The sequence below is a fragment of the Haemorhous mexicanus genome, chromosome 20 (assembly GCF_027477595.1).
Source record: "Haemorhous mexicanus isolate bHaeMex1 chromosome 20, bHaeMex1.pri, whole genome shotgun sequence".
Classification (NCBI taxonomy): Eukaryota; Metazoa; Chordata; class Aves; order Passeriformes; family Fringillidae; genus Haemorhous; species Haemorhous mexicanus.
In genome coordinates, this window is record NC_082360.1 from 5,024,315 (window position 1) to 5,041,747 (window position 17,433).

At 51.8% G+C, this 17,433-nt stretch overlaps 2 protein-coding genes across 12 annotated transcripts in view; both read right to left on the minus strand.

Moving 5' to 3' along the window:
* Positions 1-558, minus strand: part of LLGL2 (LLGL scribble cell polarity complex component 2) — a 32,884-nt gene extending 32,326 nt beyond the window's left edge. For both annotated transcript variants that reach the window (XM_059864643.1, XM_059864642.1), the window contains exon 1: positions 429-558. The gene's annotated coding sequence lies outside the window, so the exon portion shown is untranslated. The remainder of the gene's footprint in view (positions 1-428) is intronic.
* A 1,521-nt stretch (positions 559-2,079) lies between these two features.
* On the minus strand, positions 2,080-12,250 carry TSEN54 (tRNA splicing endonuclease subunit 54). Of its 10 annotated transcripts, none has more exons than XM_059864647.1 (12): positions 12,174-12,250; positions 11,611-11,763; positions 10,484-10,547; positions 10,260-10,343; positions 8,935-9,033; positions 7,930-7,982; positions 7,492-7,590; positions 5,767-6,395; positions 5,242-5,302; positions 4,427-4,543; positions 3,465-3,523; positions 2,080-3,344 (listed from the first exon to the last, which is right to left on the minus strand). In XM_059864647.1, the coding sequence occupies exons 1-12, from the start codon at positions 12,200-12,202 to the stop codon at positions 3,310-3,312; spliced, it is 1,482 nt and encodes a 493-aa protein (XP_059720630.1). In that variant the 5' UTR covers positions 12,203-12,250; the 3' UTR covers positions 2,080-3,309. The 10 variants fall into 10 exon arrangements, 5 of the variants coding, with proteins under 5 accessions (XP_059720630.1, XP_059720628.1, XP_059720631.1 ...); XR_009488949.1 differs by having other exon boundaries at positions 3,173-3,344; positions 3,465-4,270; XR_009488950.1 differs by lacking the exon at positions 12,174-12,250 and adding an exon at positions 11,958-12,105 and having other exon boundaries at positions 3,173-3,344; positions 3,465-4,270.
* Between the last annotated feature and the right edge of the window lie 5,183 nt (positions 12,251-17,433).

Genomic DNA, 17,433 nt, shown 5'->3' on the forward strand with positions numbered 1-17,433 from the left:
GTCCCGGAGCGGCCACAGCCGCCACCTCCCCCGGGGAATCCCGGGATGCGGAGTGGCCGCGCGGTGCCGCGGGGCTGCGCGCTCCGGCCGGGACAGACACAGCGCAGCGAGCCCGGGAGCGGACACAGTAGCAAACAAAACCCCACCAGCCCTCAGCGCCTGGGCTGCAAGTTCCACGGGGAGACACTGCCGGAGTCCCCGGGCTTCACGTGTGGGCAGCCCCAACACGGCCGGCCCAGAGAGCGCGCAGAGCGCGGGCACCGGCGACGTGAACCCCCTCGGGGGCGGGGGCACCGGCAAGCACCTGCGGGCATGGCGGGGGCCGCCCCGGCGGGCTCTGCCGGGGCCGTGGCGGTCGGATCTCCCGCCGGGACCCCTCCCGGGAGCCCCTCCCACCTCCCCGCGCGGCCCCAGCGAGCGGCGCTCACCTGCGGGGGCTAGGGCCGGGCCGCCCCGGCCGCGCTCCGCTCCGCGCCCGCTTCCCCTCAGCTGCGCGGCGGCCTCGCTCCGTGGGCACCTCCGGGCGGGGCGCGGCGGGGCGGGGCCTGGTGCGGGACCGCCCAGTAGGCGGGGCCCTGCTATGCAAACCGCATGCATAGGCGTGGCCTCGCATGCAAACAAGGCCGGACCGCGGCTCCGCCTCCCTTTCTGCCAGCGCGCTCATGAATAATTCAGCAGGGCGCTCGCTGTAGCCAATCAGAGAGCGGCATCGCACGGCTCGGGGAGCGCGGGCACCCGGCATCGGGAAAAGGCCGCGAAAGGCGGCCCAGGAAAGGGCGGCGGGGAAAGCCGGGGCCAGAGTTCAGGGCCCTTCCTCCCGGCTCCAGCCCCACGAGGGAGCTCCCAGCTTTCACAGCCTTGCGGCTGTGAAAATAGGCAGACTTTGCAAAAAGTCGAAGCCTTCGCTGGAGAATACAAAGTCCCACTGCACCGTCCTGCAGCAGCCACCCCGTGTCCTGCTGTAGGGAATAGCAGATGGACAAGGAAGCTGTATTTATGTAAAGGGCAATGGCAGGTGAAGGTCTGCCCACTCTGCATCCATGCAAAAGCATGAAATTACCTCTGACAAGGGTCCAGTAACAGTATTTCATCCACGTTTCCAAAAGTGATGTTTTTCAATAAAACATTCAGTTCTCTCATCTTCTTGCAATGCTCAGCCGATCTGCATCACAGGCCAAAGTGGAGCAGCGGTATCAGTCTGGATCATGCTCCTATTCTGGGGTGGGTTAAGGCAGCATCGGATGTTACAGTGCTGAGCAAGGCAGCCAGTTTCTCAATCCTCCCTGCAGTGGTTATTAAATTGTAATTGTCTTGTGCTGAATCAGGGAGTCTCTGCCCCAGTGAAACTCACTGGGTGGCTCTCGTAGAGTTCATCGATACAATTCCACCTTGGCATAAAGAGATGAGACTGACTGAAATCAACAGGAATGCGTTTGACCTAATTCCAGGACAAACACGAGCCTTGTGGGTCAGGCTGGAGTTCTGGCTGCGCCTGTTCTTAGAAACTCCCTTCCCACTGCCTTTAATCTGCAGAACAGTCTGGGAGAACGCTGAGGGCAGCTGGGGTTGCCAACCCCGGCTTTAGAGAAAACTATCAGAGCCAAAGCCCTGCTGGAAGAAGGAAGAGGAAGTGGAGGGAGCGTGGGAGGAGCCGCCAGACCCCTCACCTCAGGAGAGCCCCGCTGACTTCCAGCATCTGATAACTGGGGTGCGTGTGTGAAACAGGAGCCAGGCGCTGGCAGCAGAGCCCCGGCACCCTGGGCTACAATACCTCTGACCACGCAGAAGGAAGATAGATGAACGAGGAAGAGGTGTTGTGTGCCGACAGGAACTGCACGCGGATGTAGGGTCACCTCCAGGCTCTGAGTCACGCTGCCCTCCCTGGGAACAGGGCAGCGGCTGCAGCTGAGCACAGACGGCGTAGGAGCAGGGTTACCAGGGTTACACAGCCACAGGGCTGTATGACCTTGAGCAGGCATTCACCAGCTGCTGCTGCTCGGGTCCCAGTAACCTCCACAGTCTCCCTCTGCATAACTTAACATTTCTAGGGGAATTAAGAAATACACGGAGGAGCCTGAATCGTTGGAAAAGGATTTTTTTATTGCTTAGCCTTCTCCACACCTCCAAAAGGAATTAAAAAAATACCAAATAAAACACATCTAAACCAGTTGCTATTACAGTTCTGAAAATATCAAACTTTGATACCAAACACAGCCATGCTTAGCTCACTTCCACCCACTGAGCAGACCTTCTGGCACCTGGCACTTTTGGCATAGAGGCTAAAGCAAATTTGGTACCTAGAGGTCCTGGTGGAGAGCAGACTGGAAAGCTCATGAGGAATTTGTAGCTTTTCTCTTTACCCAGGGACCTCCCCCGTGCAAGACAAATAACAAGGATCCACAGCCAGGAAAGATGTTGGGCTGAAAGAGAGGGGCTGCAGTTCAGCCCTGGTAAGACTGCCAGATGCAGTGTGCTGATACTGGGGGTCAAGTTTTAGCATGGCTTAACACTGTGTAGCCAAAATGCATCTCAGCACAGCTGCTGCAGGAGGCCAAGCTGCCATCTGCAATGCTCTGAGGCTTTCTGTGGCCTCTGGCTGATGAAATTTTGTTCAAGGCACAGTTTCCTGCTCTCAAGTGTCTGGAAACTTTCCTCCAGGTGATTGAGTTTATGGCTGTGCCCTTTTCAGACCAGAATCTGGTCTGATGGTCCTTGGCAGAGCTGAATGACAGAGGCTCAGGATACCAGCACTGATCAGCTTATTGTGTCCCTGACTGACCTCAGTGACACTCCAACCATTCCACTGGTGTAGCACAGTAGTTCTTTACATGTGAAAAGGATCACCAGCAAAGTGTTTTCTAATGGACTACAGTCAGCAAAAGATGACTCAGGAAAGGCAGGCTGGTGGTCCATGAGGCGAGAAAGCTGGAGAGCCAGTGGCTTCAAGAACAAAGCAGTGTACTCCAGTCCAGAAAAGCCCAGCTAAGCCAAACAGACTCGTGTGCTGTAAATTACACATTATGCCTGAGCAATCTGGGTGGGTGAAGTATGTAACAGCCAATAAAGTGGCCAACTTCCCAAGGTTCCAGTTATCACAGGCTCTGTTTTCTGTAATATTTCATTAATCAGGAAAACAACTCCTGAGTAAAACTCTTCCCTTTATCCTATCCCATTTCTGCAAGTGACAGGAACTTCAGTGATAAACATCAATGGGCAGCTTGAACTCCTTCAGTGAATAGAAGGTAATTTCTCCATGATCCACCAGTGCAAAGACCAGAGGGACGTCCCCACTCAAATACGTCACCCGCTTCAAAGCCCGCAGGGAGGGGATCTGCTCATCAAAGCTACAGAGAGAAAAAAACATCCTGTTTGTTCTTCAAGCAAGAAGAACACAAGAGGCAAAGTTATCCTGGCCAGCCATCACAACAGCTCCCTTTGGCCTGAGAGCTGGTAGTGATTCTCACCTGCAGTCCTGCCAGCCCTGAGAGTACCCAGCATGCCTGGAACTGGGAGCTGTTGAATCCTTTGCCAAAAACAAAGATAACTTAACACTGCTCCACACTGTGCTCATTAGATGTAGCTCACAGGGATACTGGCAAATGGTCAATCCACTGCAATCTTAATGCCTTTGTGCTGGGAAGATCTTTAGGTTGCTGGGAGCAACATCTGACCTGCTTTTCCCTCCTTCTAATTCTGCAGAGTCTGTTTGCTCATCATTGAAAATATTTAGGCAACAAGGATCATTCTACTGGCTCATGACATACCTTGGTAAAACTGCATTACCACCTTCCTTGCCCTGTCTACTACAGCTGCAGAGAGCAGAGGGACAGTTTTAATGAAGCAAAATGAGAAAAGGCAGAAACTGAACTTTGTACCTAGCTACGGAGTTCTAGTATCAGTTCTTGATCCAGCAGAAAGGGGACACCTACCCTCTGTTCTTAGTGATTTGAAAATTACACTTGACAAAGATCAAAACACTGAACTTATGGCTCAGAGCCTGTAGCAAGTTCTGGGGAGGTTCATCTCTGCAGAATTCCACAGTGATCTGCACTGACTGAGGATTCAGCTCCCGTAGCACTGGGTTCTACCTGAATTTCACAAGCATTGCATAAAAGCTGTGGCTTCTTTCTGAGTATCACTGGGAGTCTCCTGACTCCCAGTGATACTCAGACATGAGCAGCAACCAGATGGCCAAACAGTGTGGGTTGAATGCAAGGGCAGGGGGAAGAGGGGACAACTGTCACCACAGCCTCCAACAAAGGATGAGGAACTGAAAGAAAAAAAAAATCCTGGGCAGGACCACCCTCAAGGGAAACACTCTGATGATCTGTAAATCTCACAAGATGTTGGGTCATTTACAGATCATTAGGACTTTGTTTCCACAACAACTGCAAAGCTTCAGAAACAGCACAAGATTTGAGGGTACCTCCGAACACACATCCTGACATGGGGCTTCCCAGGGTTTGTCTTCTTAAACTTGGACACAGCATCTGCTTGATACACGTTGAAGTCTATCTTCATGGCCTCTGGGTCCTCCTGCAGCCTGCAGGGGAACACACCCACACAGGTATGGGATCGAAACACTGTAGGGTATGGGTACAGCAGAGAAAAGAGGGAGCAAAAACTCCCTTTAGTTTGGGTCTAGTTTTGACTAGTTTGGGTCTCTTGAAAGGCTTCACTCCTCAAAGGACTGACCCTGCAACTGCATTAATTACTTTCCAGAGCTTTCCCGTGGTCAGACCAGAGCAAGATCCTGGCTCACATGTACCCCACACCCTCACAAGAAGCAGCACTAACAAAGACAGGAGCAAAGCTCTGCAGGAACTGCTCACAAGCACCACACACACTCTGAGGCAGGAGCAGAACGCAAAGTCCCAAAGCCAAGGTTTCATAACCACTGAATCAGAGAGGGCAACACATTCCAGGGATGAGGCACAGGTGAAATCCAACCAAACCTCTGGCTGGGGGGGCAGAGAGAAAAGGGCAGGATAAAAGAGGAACCCTGCTGTTTTAATTGGCCTGGAAAGCCCTGGCTCTGTGGCTGCAGGACCTGCTACTCCACGGAAATGTCACCCCCTCACTAGAGATGCTAGGGGGTCATGCACTGGGTTCTCTCGGCACCCTGGATGTGCAGCAGCTCCCAAACTCCTGCTGGGAGCACCTCACAGACCTCACAAGCAGGGACAGTCCCAAGACACTCCCACTACCCAACAGCTCCAAGCTGACTGGTTGGATACTAACCAGGAGGCTCCATCCAGGATGTGGGAGGGCTGCAGCACACTAATCTGCTCGAGGAGCGCAGCTGCAGGGAGAAGGAACGGGAGAGGATCAGACCAGCAGCTTCCCTCCCAGGGCACTCCAAGCACTCCACACCACCCACGAGCCTTCCTCCTCTGACAATGGCTGGCAGTTCCACAGTCACCACTGGCTACTTCAAAGACCTCAACTTCCTCATCTCCTCCCAGCACACAGCCCAGACACTCTGCAGTTGCTTTGCATCTTGCTGGCCCTGACTGCACACGCCTAACAGCCCAGCAGGAAAGACAGCACTACAGCAGGACATGGGGAATGGATTAGAAGCCCTCCCAAGGCCTTGTTTATCCTGGCACTTAAGTGGGCTATAGAAAGATTCTCCTGCTCTAAATACTGTCCCCAAAACTGATGTTCAGCTTCTCCATGTCATCCCTTTTGCTGCTGCATACCACACACTCTTTCTCAGAGCTGGGGGGGAGAGAACAGTCCCTGTCAAGTTCCCAGAGCCACTACCTGGCGAGGTCACTTCTTCTGGCCGCAGCAGTGGTGTGACAGCTTGGTCCCAGAGGTGTGAAGGTCTCTTCCAAAGCCTCTGCTGTCTCCTCTGCTCCAAGAGGGCTTTGTACTCCTGCCAGTTGGAGCAGCGTCTCACCTCCTGGTCGGCATTGACACTGCTAGTGTACCTGCTCTCCCTCTCCTGCTGCCTCCTCTCCTTCCGTGACAGCTTCTCCTGTTTCAGGTTGATCTGTGTGCACCAGGAAGCTGCATCCACATCCCTGCCTGGCACATTCTCTGGCAAGAGCCTGCTGTCAGGGGAGGGCAGATGTGTGCATGGCTGGTCTGAGGCCATGTTGGGAAAGGTGATGGTGGTAAAATCCCAGCGGGGTGCATGGGTGCCAGTGCTGCTCTCCTTGTGGCCTCCAGCCTGCCTGCTGGAGAAGCTCAGAGAGTCCTTTTGTCCTGTATCAAGAGGAACTGGCATTGACTCCCCCTCTGCACTGTCAGCATCTGATTCCTTTGGCTGCACTGACAAGGGCTTTTCATTCACTGGAATGGAGTCTCCATAGTCATCTCCATCTTTGCTGGAGGTCCCTTCAGCTTCTGGAAGGTCCTCATATACTTTATGTTTCTTCTCATGCAACCTGAAGACAAAGGAACAGTAAAAAATTCAGGGAGAGCATGTGGTACAGCTTGCTTTCCTTTAAATTCTGCCTGCTCCCTGATAACAGGAAGAATGCAGTCTGCCAAGCCTGAAGGAAGGACAGGCAAGGTGGCAGGAGCCCCCAGATAGGTCTGCAAACCCTTTACAACAACTTCTTTGTAAGACAAATGAGAAAAAAAAAAGCAGGCAAAACTAAAGAGTGAATGCCAAATGCAGATTGAACTTCCGAGAAGTCCTGCACAAGTTTTGACTTCAATGCCAAAGAGAATCTCAGCCTTGATTTGTATAGACAATGTTCCCAACCTGCCATGCCAGGTCCACACCCCAGACACTGACCCAAACGCCTCCATGCAAACACTGTGCACTTCAGCCAAAGCAGCACAGGCCAGGCAGAAACCTGCCTGCCAGCACCTCTTATTGGTGAGATTCAGACCCTGACTCCAGAGAAGATGGGGCAGTTCTTAGACCAGCAGTTTAATCTCCCAGTTCCTACAATTCCACAACTCCTCAGGCACTGATTTACTGTCAACAGAGACTCTCCAGCCCCATCCTCCCCGTTTCTGAAAGGCTGACGCCACCTCCTGGGAACTGTCAGAATTATGAGAAGAATTGCTCATTGTAAGGTTGTGGTGATGTTTCAGACATGTGCAAGCCCTAGGACACAAGTCTGCTCTCTGCTGTTGAGTCTTGCAAGATAAGTTGAACTGAGGAGGTGGATAAATGCAAGATGTGCACTGTGGTAGCTGTGCTCCTGCTAAAAAAGAGTAGGAGGAGGCACCTGACATGTATTCCTTTTGCACTGGCCTCTCCACCCTTCTCTTTGGACATCTCAGCACCACAGCTGGGGCACCTGGGGGCAATTTGCCCCTCTTAGCCCCTGCATGACACACACGTGACAAAAGGGACCACTGCAAAGTGTTCAGGAAAAGTGCTGCACTGCCTGGGAACAGCCAAGAGCAAGGTGCCATACAAGGTCACCCCCAGCAGGAGGGCCCGGGGACACTGCAGCAAAGCAGCTGCTCCTGAGCAAACATGGCCTGAAGAGGATGGGAGAAGGCTTTGGGCCACATCCTTACCGGGGGCTGGAACTTCTCCTCCTCTTGCGATGGTGTTTCCCAGAGCTCTTGCAGTGACCTTCCAAGTTCAGCTGCCTCTCGTAGGAAGACAGGACAGTGCTGGAAAGAGAGACCAACACGGAGGCTGAGAGCACGTTGATGAAGAGGACTACCTTCTGCTTAGCCCCCAGGAGACAGCAACCAAAGATACAGAAAATGCCCAAGTGGGACCAGGATGGCCCTCAGTTCATGCCCCATTTCATGTTCCAAATCACCTCCTCAGGAGGGAGGAGCAAGAAGGGTAGAGTGCCACTTTTAGCCTTTAATCCTCCCAAGAGATGGAATGCAGGGCCAAAGTCCTCTTCTCTGGTCCCCATACCCTGGGGCCAGGCAGTGGGTACAGAGAGTCTCAGGGTCTTCAGGAAGGAGAAAGCAGCACGGGAAGGAAAAGTTGGTTACCTGGGGTTGAATCTCAGTACAATATAACCCAGTTGCTTCAAGTGGCTGAACACCTTAAAGCAAAGGAAAGCAGAAGGTTAAAAGACAGCTCTAAACACAATTTACTTTAGTTCCACTACAACTGAGTGGTGTCCTGGGGTGACTTTATGATGCTTGTATCCCCATTCTTCTGTTTAGCCCAGAAATAAGTTTTGCACCTTTAAGATTTGTTCTGAGAGCGAAGGTAGGGGGAGAAGAAGCGTGCAGCTTGTTTTCAGAAACTGCACTCACTCCTCCACATTCCTGCTTCTGGGCTGTATTGTCTGCGGACGGACAGATGGTGGGACAGAGCTCTCCTTTGCTTTTAGTTGGTTTTTAGCTAGCTGAGGCAGAGGAGCTCCCTGGACTGTGGGTTTTCTTTTTCTTTGGACCTGTTTAACCTGCTCTGGACTGAACACCAGAAGAGCACCAGCAGCTCACACCCGTGGCCCACTGGGCCAGGCCTGGACCGCAGCATTTCCAGTGCCAGAGGGATAAGAGACTGAGTGAGCCAAGCTACAGCCCACTAAGGGGACTTTTCTGAGTTTGTCATCTCTTTTGGAGGGGCAAGAGGTTTTATTGTTTAATATTGTTCATTTTTTGTGCTGGTGAATGCTTTGCCTGTTAAATAAACAGTTTTTTCTACTTTTCTCCAAGGAAATCTTTTTCCCAAACCAGTTGCAGGAGGGGCCACTTGAATTCGCTTTCTAGAAGAAACCTCTTTAGAGGTTTTTCTCCCAAAATTGCCCTAAACCAGGACAGTGAACACAATGTGGCACTGGCAGAGGAGCAAATGCCAGAGTTAGGACCCAAAGCAAAGGTGAGGAAACAGGAACTGAACATCTGAAAGAAGGTGAATGGGAACAACTAAAGATGACTTCCCTCCCCGATCATCCTACCCTGTTTCCAGCCACTGGAAGAGCTTGTGTGGCAGAGGCTGGGCTTTCTGCCTTCATCCTCCTCCAGCAGCTGGAGGTTCCAACACACCTGGTAATGTGACAGGCTCATTGCCTCCTGGCACAACAGGGTCTCATAGGCTTCCTGGATTGACAGGGGCACATCTCTGTAAAAGAGCTGGACAGAGCCCTGCAGGGCAGAAGCTTGGTGTGAGTCACAGGAACAAATCTACACAAGCTCACACCCTGTCCTTTCCCACTGGTCCTGACAGCTGGTCCCAGCACCCTCCCTGCCATGATATTCATCTCTCCCCATGTGCCACTTGGACTACTTACAGTCCCTTTCTCATACCCAGTTCCCCCATACCCTGGTTTGATCAGCCAGGTAAGAAGTTCTCACCGACAGCTCTCAGCTCCTGCATCTGTTCAGAGGATGCAGCTGGGAGCAAAATGCTCAGCTGATAAAATAACCACTGCTTGGAGAGATAAATTAACTTTGATGATCTAAGCGACTCAGGATACAGCATAACGACAAAAGCACTTATGACCAGCATAACTGAGAACTGGAGCAGAGGAACGAACAGCAGCTTCAGGTGGCATCAGTTGGTGCCTCCTCAGAAGCATTTACTTCCTTTACAGACCCAGAGATCCCATAGGTAACTTCCCCTGGGAATAGCAAACGACCTCCAGGAGGCTGTTTTAGGCTACACCTCTTTTTCCTGGTGTTTACTCATAAAGAAAACAAAACCCTAGGAACCACACCTTTTCCATGACATAGGCTGAAGGCATCTCACTGGTCTTTTCTGCTTTTGGGGGGATTTTGTACTCAGCATCTGACTAAGCCATTTTATCGCCATCAATTTGTTTACAAACTATTTCTCAGAATGCCAGGGGTAAAAAAGCCCCACTTTTGCTGCCAGGATTTAAGAGATGGCATCAGACGCTCACAATCTGTTTGTTTTGCTGAGGGATAAAAGTTCCCTTTAGATCAATGCACCAATTCTACTGATTTCAGGTTTTGGTGGGGAGACCAAAAAAAAACCCCTCTCTACAGCAAAGAAATCCAGCTGAGCCCTAAGCAGCACTTCTGCAAGCAAAGGAGCACTGAACACAACATGGTCTCACTACTCTGTCTGCCACATTTAAATTTCTCTCTGCCATATACACTGGGAAGAAATCCCAAGCAGCAACCCCAAAGATCTCTGCTTAAGCTGAACAAACTGGCCACAGATCCAATTAACACACTCTGTCAGTGACACAGCGACTACTTGAGAGTACAGGGTATGAACCCACAGCCTGGTTACAAACAGGTCCATCAGCAGCACACTAAAAGAGACAATTCCTTGAGAACCAGCTGTTTTTCAGTTGTTACAGCTCCTCCAATCAGTGAGGACCCAGCGCCCTCATCCTACTTACACACTCCAGCAGGTACAGAGCTTCCTCGGGCAGCAGACATTGTTTGCCTCGTTCTGAGAACCCCATGGTGTGCCAGAACTTTCCCTGGAACAGGAGCACAAATCCCTGATTGGTTCTGGCTGTTCCCTGCTGACAGCCAGGCTCCCTTCCATTGCAAGAAGCAAATTAGGGAACCTGTGAGGCAGCAGGAGATGATGGCACAGAGCACACTCTGCAGCACTCACCGCAGGGGACTTCAGCTCCACGATGCCCTGCTCTGGTTTCCACTCAGCCTTCACCAGATTCCCCCTGAGAAGAATAAAGATCCGTTTGTTACTGCTAGTGTGGCCTACAAAAAAATCAGTTCCTGGTGTAGCAACACAAAACAAGCTCAGGAAGGTGTCAAAGGGCAGGAAATTTCCAAGTGGCATTTTTACAAGGCATTAGAAAGCCATCCTCCCCTGGATCTAGCAGCACCACTTTATCATGACCAACCAGTTAAAAGTGTCTTCAGTCAGCACCACAGAGACATGTCCACAGGCCACAGCAGCTTGCTGGAGATGCATGACCTAAGCCAGGATATGTGAATATTGAGGAACTAACAGAGGTTGCCCAGAGAAGCTGTGGCTGCCACATTCCTGTAAGCATTCACTGCCAGGCTGGATGGAGCTCTGAGCAATCTGGTCTAGTGGAAGGTGTCCTTGCCTATGGCAGGGAGTCCAATGGGGTGATCTTTAAGGTCCCTTGAAACACAAACCATTCAGTGACTCTGTATCATACAGAACTCAGCTGATGCCAAGACATGCTCTAATCACTGCACCCCACCCACGGGGATTTACAGGGAAAAAGTAATACCTGCAGGCCAAGCAGAGAAGGTTTGTGTTGAGAGGTGGGTGTGAATGTCTCCCAAGTGATAAGCACCAAAGTCTGGCAGCACTGTTGAAACCACTAAGACTGATATATCAGGGGCACTGACACCTGGTCAAATCTGCAGAAGGCCACACAGGAGCATCAACAAGACACTCTGTAACTTGGATCATGCCAAGAAGGCAGTGGCTGCTACCTGCAAAGGCTACAGGATTATACACGCACCTGTGGAAACCAAGAGCCCTGTGAGGGACTTTCTGAAGCCACAGGTGTGCCAGCATGTCCCTGTGCTCCTTCAGGGACAGTCAGGCTGTGTCGCACTGCTGCTGCTCCAGCACGGACCCTGAGTGTGCAGGTGAACTGCGGGGGGTTTACTGCCCTGACCAACACCTCCTGCTACCAACAGCTCGATCGCACCCGTAACCCCTGAGCTGTGTTCTGCCCGCCGGCATCACCCCTTCCACAGGGAAAGCCATTTCCAGCGCCGCTCCAGGGATGGACTTACGGCCGCTCCGGGCACTCCTCGCAGAGCAGCTGCCACTGCTCCTCGCCGCAGCGCCGCAGCCTCTCGGCCTGCCGGGCCGAGCCGTCGGGGAGGAAATCCTTCTGCCCGAGGGGGCTCCGCGGGGCCCGGCGACGCTCCGGCTGCTCCGCCGTGCTGCGGGCGACAGCGGGGTGCTGAGGGACGGGAGAGAGGCCGCCAGCCCCGGGAGCCCGGACCGCGGGCAGCCCCGGTCTGCAGTGCCCCCGGAGCTTCCCGGTCCTCCCGTGCTTCGGTAACCCCTCCAGATCCCCGTATCGGGGGTTCTCGCGCTGCTTCTCCAGGCCCCGTATCGCGGATCCCCCCGGTACCTCCCCGGCCCCCTCATCGGTGGCTCCCGCCGGTGGCTCCTTTTCCCCGGTACCGCGGGTTCCGCCGGTGCCTCCCCGCTCCCCAATAAAGCAGGCTCCCCCGGTGCTCCCGCGACCTCCCGTAGCGCGGGTGTCTGCGGTCTTCCATGGCACCTCCTCAGCCCCCTCACCGCAGGTTCCCACGGTGCCTCCCCGCTTTCCCCCCTTCCGCCCCACCTGAGGCGGCGAGACCCGCCGGCCTCCATGGGCACGTGCCGGACCCGCGTCCTTCCGCCGCCGGGCACGAGCGCCGCCAAGAGGGGTGGGCGCCGCCAACGCGCCCCCTGGCGGCTCGGAGGACTGCGAGCGGCGGGGAGCGGGCACGGGGAAGGAGCGGGGAGGGGACGGGGCACCCAGGGATGGGCGCTGCTGAGGGACGGGGCCGCGCACCGGGGCGGGACGGAACACCCAGGGCCGGGCAGTGCGGAGGGACGGAGCCGGGCACTGGGTTTTGCCCGGAATCTGACCCAGGTGCGCCATGCTGAGCTACCCCCGATCAACACCCGGCGCTCGCTCCCACGCGCCCCGTCCGCAGCCGGGATGGGAGGAGGGTGGTGAAACGAATCACGGGTTGGAGTAAAGGGCAGGAAGATCACGTCCCGGTAAATGACACGGGTAAACAGGCTGGGTTTAAGTTAAAAAAAAAAATAAAACCAAACCAACAAAAAAAAAAAAAAATCACAAAAACCAACCCACAAAACAAAACAACCCAACAAAAAAACAAACAAAACCCCCAAAATTTTATTACAAATTAATATTAGTCCCAGGCTTGGATATCTACTCTGTCCAGGCTTCTGGGGAGCAGTGCAGCACCTGAACCACCTGTCCTTCCCCTCTTTCCCCCGGCCATGCTGCTCATAGGACCATCTATCATGTTTTCCCTCTCTCTCCTCACTGCATTTTGCCTTTTCTTAAGTACATTTCTCCAAAGGAAAATACTTCCTTAAATAATAAATTCTTAGTAATTACAATATAAATAATTGTTAAATTCTCACAAATTCTTAAAATCTTATCAGCACAATAAACTCTTCAGTACATTTCCCCAGCATCACTGACAGGCTGTGCCCTGCCATGGGGCTGTCAAAGCCACGTGGGATCAGCCAGACCAGTCTGGAAGTGGCTGTGTCCTGCCCACTGGGGCAGGAAGACTGTCCCTTCAGTGGTGTCACTATTTCTCCTGGCCTCCAGCAGTAGCTGATGCCTTTGACTGCCTGGAGTGTGCAGCAATCCAGTGGGGCCTCACACCTCTGCCAGCATGGCTTCATTGGCTGCCAGGGAAGGCACGGACAGGTCTGATGGGGAAATGCACCAAAAGTTCAAGTTTCACGTCAAACCTGTCTCCTGTTGCTGTGGGGTATCTCAGAGGAGGCACTGAGCCTCAAGTAGGAAAAACACAGCTTTTCTCCCCACCAGAATCCCTGGGTCCAGCTGTGGTTTCCCATTAAAAGTTCTTTGACAAGATGCCAACAAGGGGAGATGAATGCAAAAACCATTCCCTTCCATTTTCCACTGAAATGATTTAATTTTTGCTTCCTGCCTCATTATTTCCTCCTCCTGAATTGAGCCTTCACCTTGTGAGGGGGGTCAAGTGATTTTGGCCAGCAGTGCCTCTCCATGGCATGTGGGGGGACAAGAACCCACGGATGGGATGAGGAGCTGTGCAGTGCTTTTTCACCCTCATTTCCAAAAAGTACATGTAGTTTGGAGACTGTGTGGACTGCCTGATTATCACATAATCCCAGGACCCCACATCCTGTGGCTTTCAACTTTTGGGCTGTCACCCCTTTGTTTAGCTCAGTCTTCTTAAAATAGCTGTGTTTAAATTGCTCAGGGAAAAGCTCTGATCCAGAGTTTGCTTTTGTCACCCACTGTGATTACAAGACCCAGAAATGTCAAGACTAATCTCAGTTCATGTTTCCTCTCAATACTGGGATTTTAGCTGTCATGTGGTAGGGGGATGTCCTGTTCCTCTCAGGGGCACCAGCAAAGCCCTGGCAGGATGGGACTTGTGTTCTCCCCAGCTGAATCCTCTTATCAGCCCTATTTCTGAGTGTCACCAGCTGGGTGTGGGTGGTCCTGGGGGCTGCACTTCCTATTCTCCACTTAGCAATGGAGGGTGAGGTGGCTCTCTTTTTTCCCTTTGTATACTCTGGGTTTGCATTAGGATTTTTAACATTAGCTTTCTGTCCTGTTGCTTTGGAACTGTAACTGTGGTGCTCATGGTGGGGTTTTTTGATGGGTTTCTTTCCTTAAATTTGAGGTCTTTTTACCTTTGTTCAGGGTGGAACCTGAATGTATTTTGTGTGGAGCATGGCTCTCTTGGGTTCTCTTTGTGGACGGGGTTGTGGAAAGAAGCTGAACTAATGGTCCCTGAGCTGAGCAGTGGTGAAACCTGGCACTGTGAGTGAATGGTTTGCTTGGGGGGTCCTGGGAGCTCAGATAATGATGGATGTGGGACTGTGAGGTTTCACGGGGAGACTGTGGGTGTATGGCACCAGGGAGCAGAGCAGGATCCAGCCCTCGCTGTCTGGGTGGCAGGGGAGGCTGCAGAGGAAGCTGATGGTGGAGGCCAGAGCTGCTCCTGATTCCCCTGTGGGACACTGCCATCATCCCAGGTGAGAAAGGTTTGATTAGCCTGGAGAGACACCACACTGAATAAACCAGAGCAGTGCATGTGGGCCTGTGGAGCAGGTGAGTGTGATGCATTTGCCCACTTTGCTGTGGTGGGGGTGTTTTCTGATTGGCAAAAATGTTAATAAAGTGTAAGAAAAGTGGGGGCTGGCTGGCTCTTCTGAACAGGACAGCCTGTCCCTGGCTCTCCCTCCTGTGCTTCTGACCCTTCTCCAGGGGGGAGCAGAGCAGAGCTGAGGGGTGTGAGGATGGGTTTGAGTCCTTTTCTGTTGTGCTGAATTTGTGTTTGTGCAGTCCCTATGTTCTCAAGTTCGTTGTGGTTAACTCCTGGATGAACTTGATGTAAATACACTCAGTGTTTTTTGAAAAAGCAGGAGGAGGTTTGGCCTTAGGATTGTTTTTCTAGTTTCATGTAGCACAGCCAGGTGGGAATTGCATGCTCTGTGCTGGAGCAGAGCAGCTCTGCCAGGTACAGCTACCTGCTTTAATCCCTGTGTTAATAACTCCTGCAGTTCCTGGCAGGGTGTTTGGAAATATTTTAGTAATTCTGCAAAAACCAGCTGTGCCTCAGACTTTACAAATGGTAACACTTGGAAAACAGTGTCTGAGAGGGATAACATTGCCCATCCTCTTGCCTTATTGCAACCCATGGAGTTTGTTCTGATTCCAGGAGGATTTGTGTGTAGATGCTTTGTGTGATTTGGGACAGAAAAGGTTGTTACAAATGTTCAAGACCAAGATGGAGGGGGCTTTGAGCAGCCTGGTCTAGTGGATGGTGTCCCTGCTCAAGGCAGGGTTCTGGAAAGGGATGAGATTTAAGGTCCCTCCCAACCCAAACCATTCTGTGATTCTATGAAACTCCCTAAAACTGGCAAGTGCTTCAATTTGTGTGTGTTGCAATACCTGTGGTGTTATCACAGTTGCTATGAGCTATGCCCAACAAAGCTGTAATCATGGATTAGCTGTAGTTCAGCAATCAGTTGTCTGATTTTATTATACTTAATTATATTCTAGAGGAAACATCTCAATTCTGAGCTTCCAGAGCATGATTGAGGCAACTTAAACTTCTTACAGTAGACCATGAGAAGGGGTGGTTTGGCAGTCTGTTCCAGCAGGATTTGGCAGACCTTGAGCCTACACTGAAGTATTTGGGTTTGGATACAAAGCAGGTAATGGTGTCAGGTGTTACAGCTTGTCTGGGAGGTGTGGGATCTGTCTGTTTTCTAGCCTCACCTGGGACTCTTTTGGCAAATTCCTTATTGCTTTAGGATGCCTGTGATCATTCCCACAGCATGTTACAGCTGGGAGTTTGGGCAGGGCAATGGAAAGAGACTTTTTTCCAGCAGGAGATTACTGAGGAGGGTTTCTGGGCTAAACCTCTGTTGTCACTCATCAGGGCTGGGCTGGGCTTGGAAGATAGAAGGAGATTTTTAAGAAAAAAACCAAACATACATGTCTTTGAGAACAGGAGTTTGGGGATTAAGCAGTTAATACCTCTCCAAAACCACTACGTGCTCTGGTTTGCTGACAGCTACCACTGCCTCCTGATGGCTGAGAAATGGAAAGAGCTTAAATTTCATGCTGAGTTCTAAATTTGTGGTAGAAATTGCCCTTGTGTAACTTTCCATACTGCAAGACAGTTCTTGGGGCTCTGCTTGGTGGCAGGAAAACAGAGTTAGTGTTGTTATACAGAGCAGTGCTACACAATCAGCCACTAGAACCCCAGTACTGATCTGAATCTGGGCTTTCCAAATGCCATTGTGTGACTTTCTGGAGCTGCTGTCTGTTAGGGACCTAAGGATTCATTTGCAATCACTTACTGGAAACTGCACTTTGTTAATTGTATGTGAAAACCAAGGAACCACTGACCGAGTGCAGCAAGATTGAAATGGTCAGGAGCCTTTCTTACCTCAGTGGTGGGCTGGGAGAAATGCTGAGTTATTTCTGTCTGGAGAGAATGGCTGAAGCTTTCCTCATTTCCCCAATGTGCCTTGGCACCCTGCTCATGGTTCAGCTGGACAGACTGACACTGGGGTGCCTGCCTGGGGTGAAGGAGCCTCGCTGTGCAGAGTTTGAGGCTACGGATTATGCTCTTTGCTCAAGTTTCATAGCTTTTGCAATGTGTTTGTGCTCACCAGGTAGTTGGAAATGTCTTCCCTGGCTTTGATCTGGAGAAGCACTCAAAATCCTGCTGCTTCTTGCTGAGCATTCCATGAAAGGAGATGCCTAGCAGGGAAATGCCTTCAGATGGGAGACAAGTGACTGAGTCAGGACACCCAGGGTGCCTTTGGCTTGTGCTGGAGACTGAGAGGGAGGATATATTGTTTAAGGCAAGGAATTGGGAGATTAAGGATCTGCTCTGCAGTGTCTCATTAGCTTGTGAAGCTTCAGGCTATTCCTTACCTGTTCTGTGCAGCCAGGCTTTAAACCAAATGGAATGAACAATTCCTGCTGTGCTGCTTGTCTGGCTGAGCCCATAAGCAGAGTGAGATGTGGAGCAGCAGATGATGGTGTGCTCACAAAGGGTGAGGAGCTGTTCAGTGTCTGCACCAGCAGTCCCAGGACCACTGAACTCTCTTCTGTGTCTGTGCTTCAAAGGTCTCTGCTGAGTTTATTTGGAATGCTGGTGTGTACCTCTCTGAGCTCCCGAGTTTAATTCAAGTGCTACAGTAGGAGTTTACAATAATGATGGTGCTTTAACAGCTCCAACAAACAAATCAGCCTTGTGAACACCGAGTGCCATCTACAGCTCTGTGACAGGCTGAGTCAGCTTCAGTTCCAGCACTAGAGCAGGTTGATTTGCTCT

What these genes read in the sequence shown, in the direction of transcription:
- TSEN54 (XM_059864645.1), bottom strand. Translation starts at nt 12,202, where the DNA reads ATGGAGGCCGGCGGGTCTCGCCGCCTCAG. An exon ending in TGAGCCTGTCACATTACCAG is followed by an intron (nt 7,983 to 8,934) that starts GTGTGTTGGAAC and finishes CTTTGCTTTAAG; the next exon opens with GTGTTCAGCCACTTGAAGCA. An exon ending in ATCCTGGATGGAGCCTCCTG is followed by an intron (nt 4,544 to 5,241) that starts GTTAGTATCCAA and finishes GTTCCCCTGCAG; the next exon opens with GCTGCAGGAGGACCCAGAGG.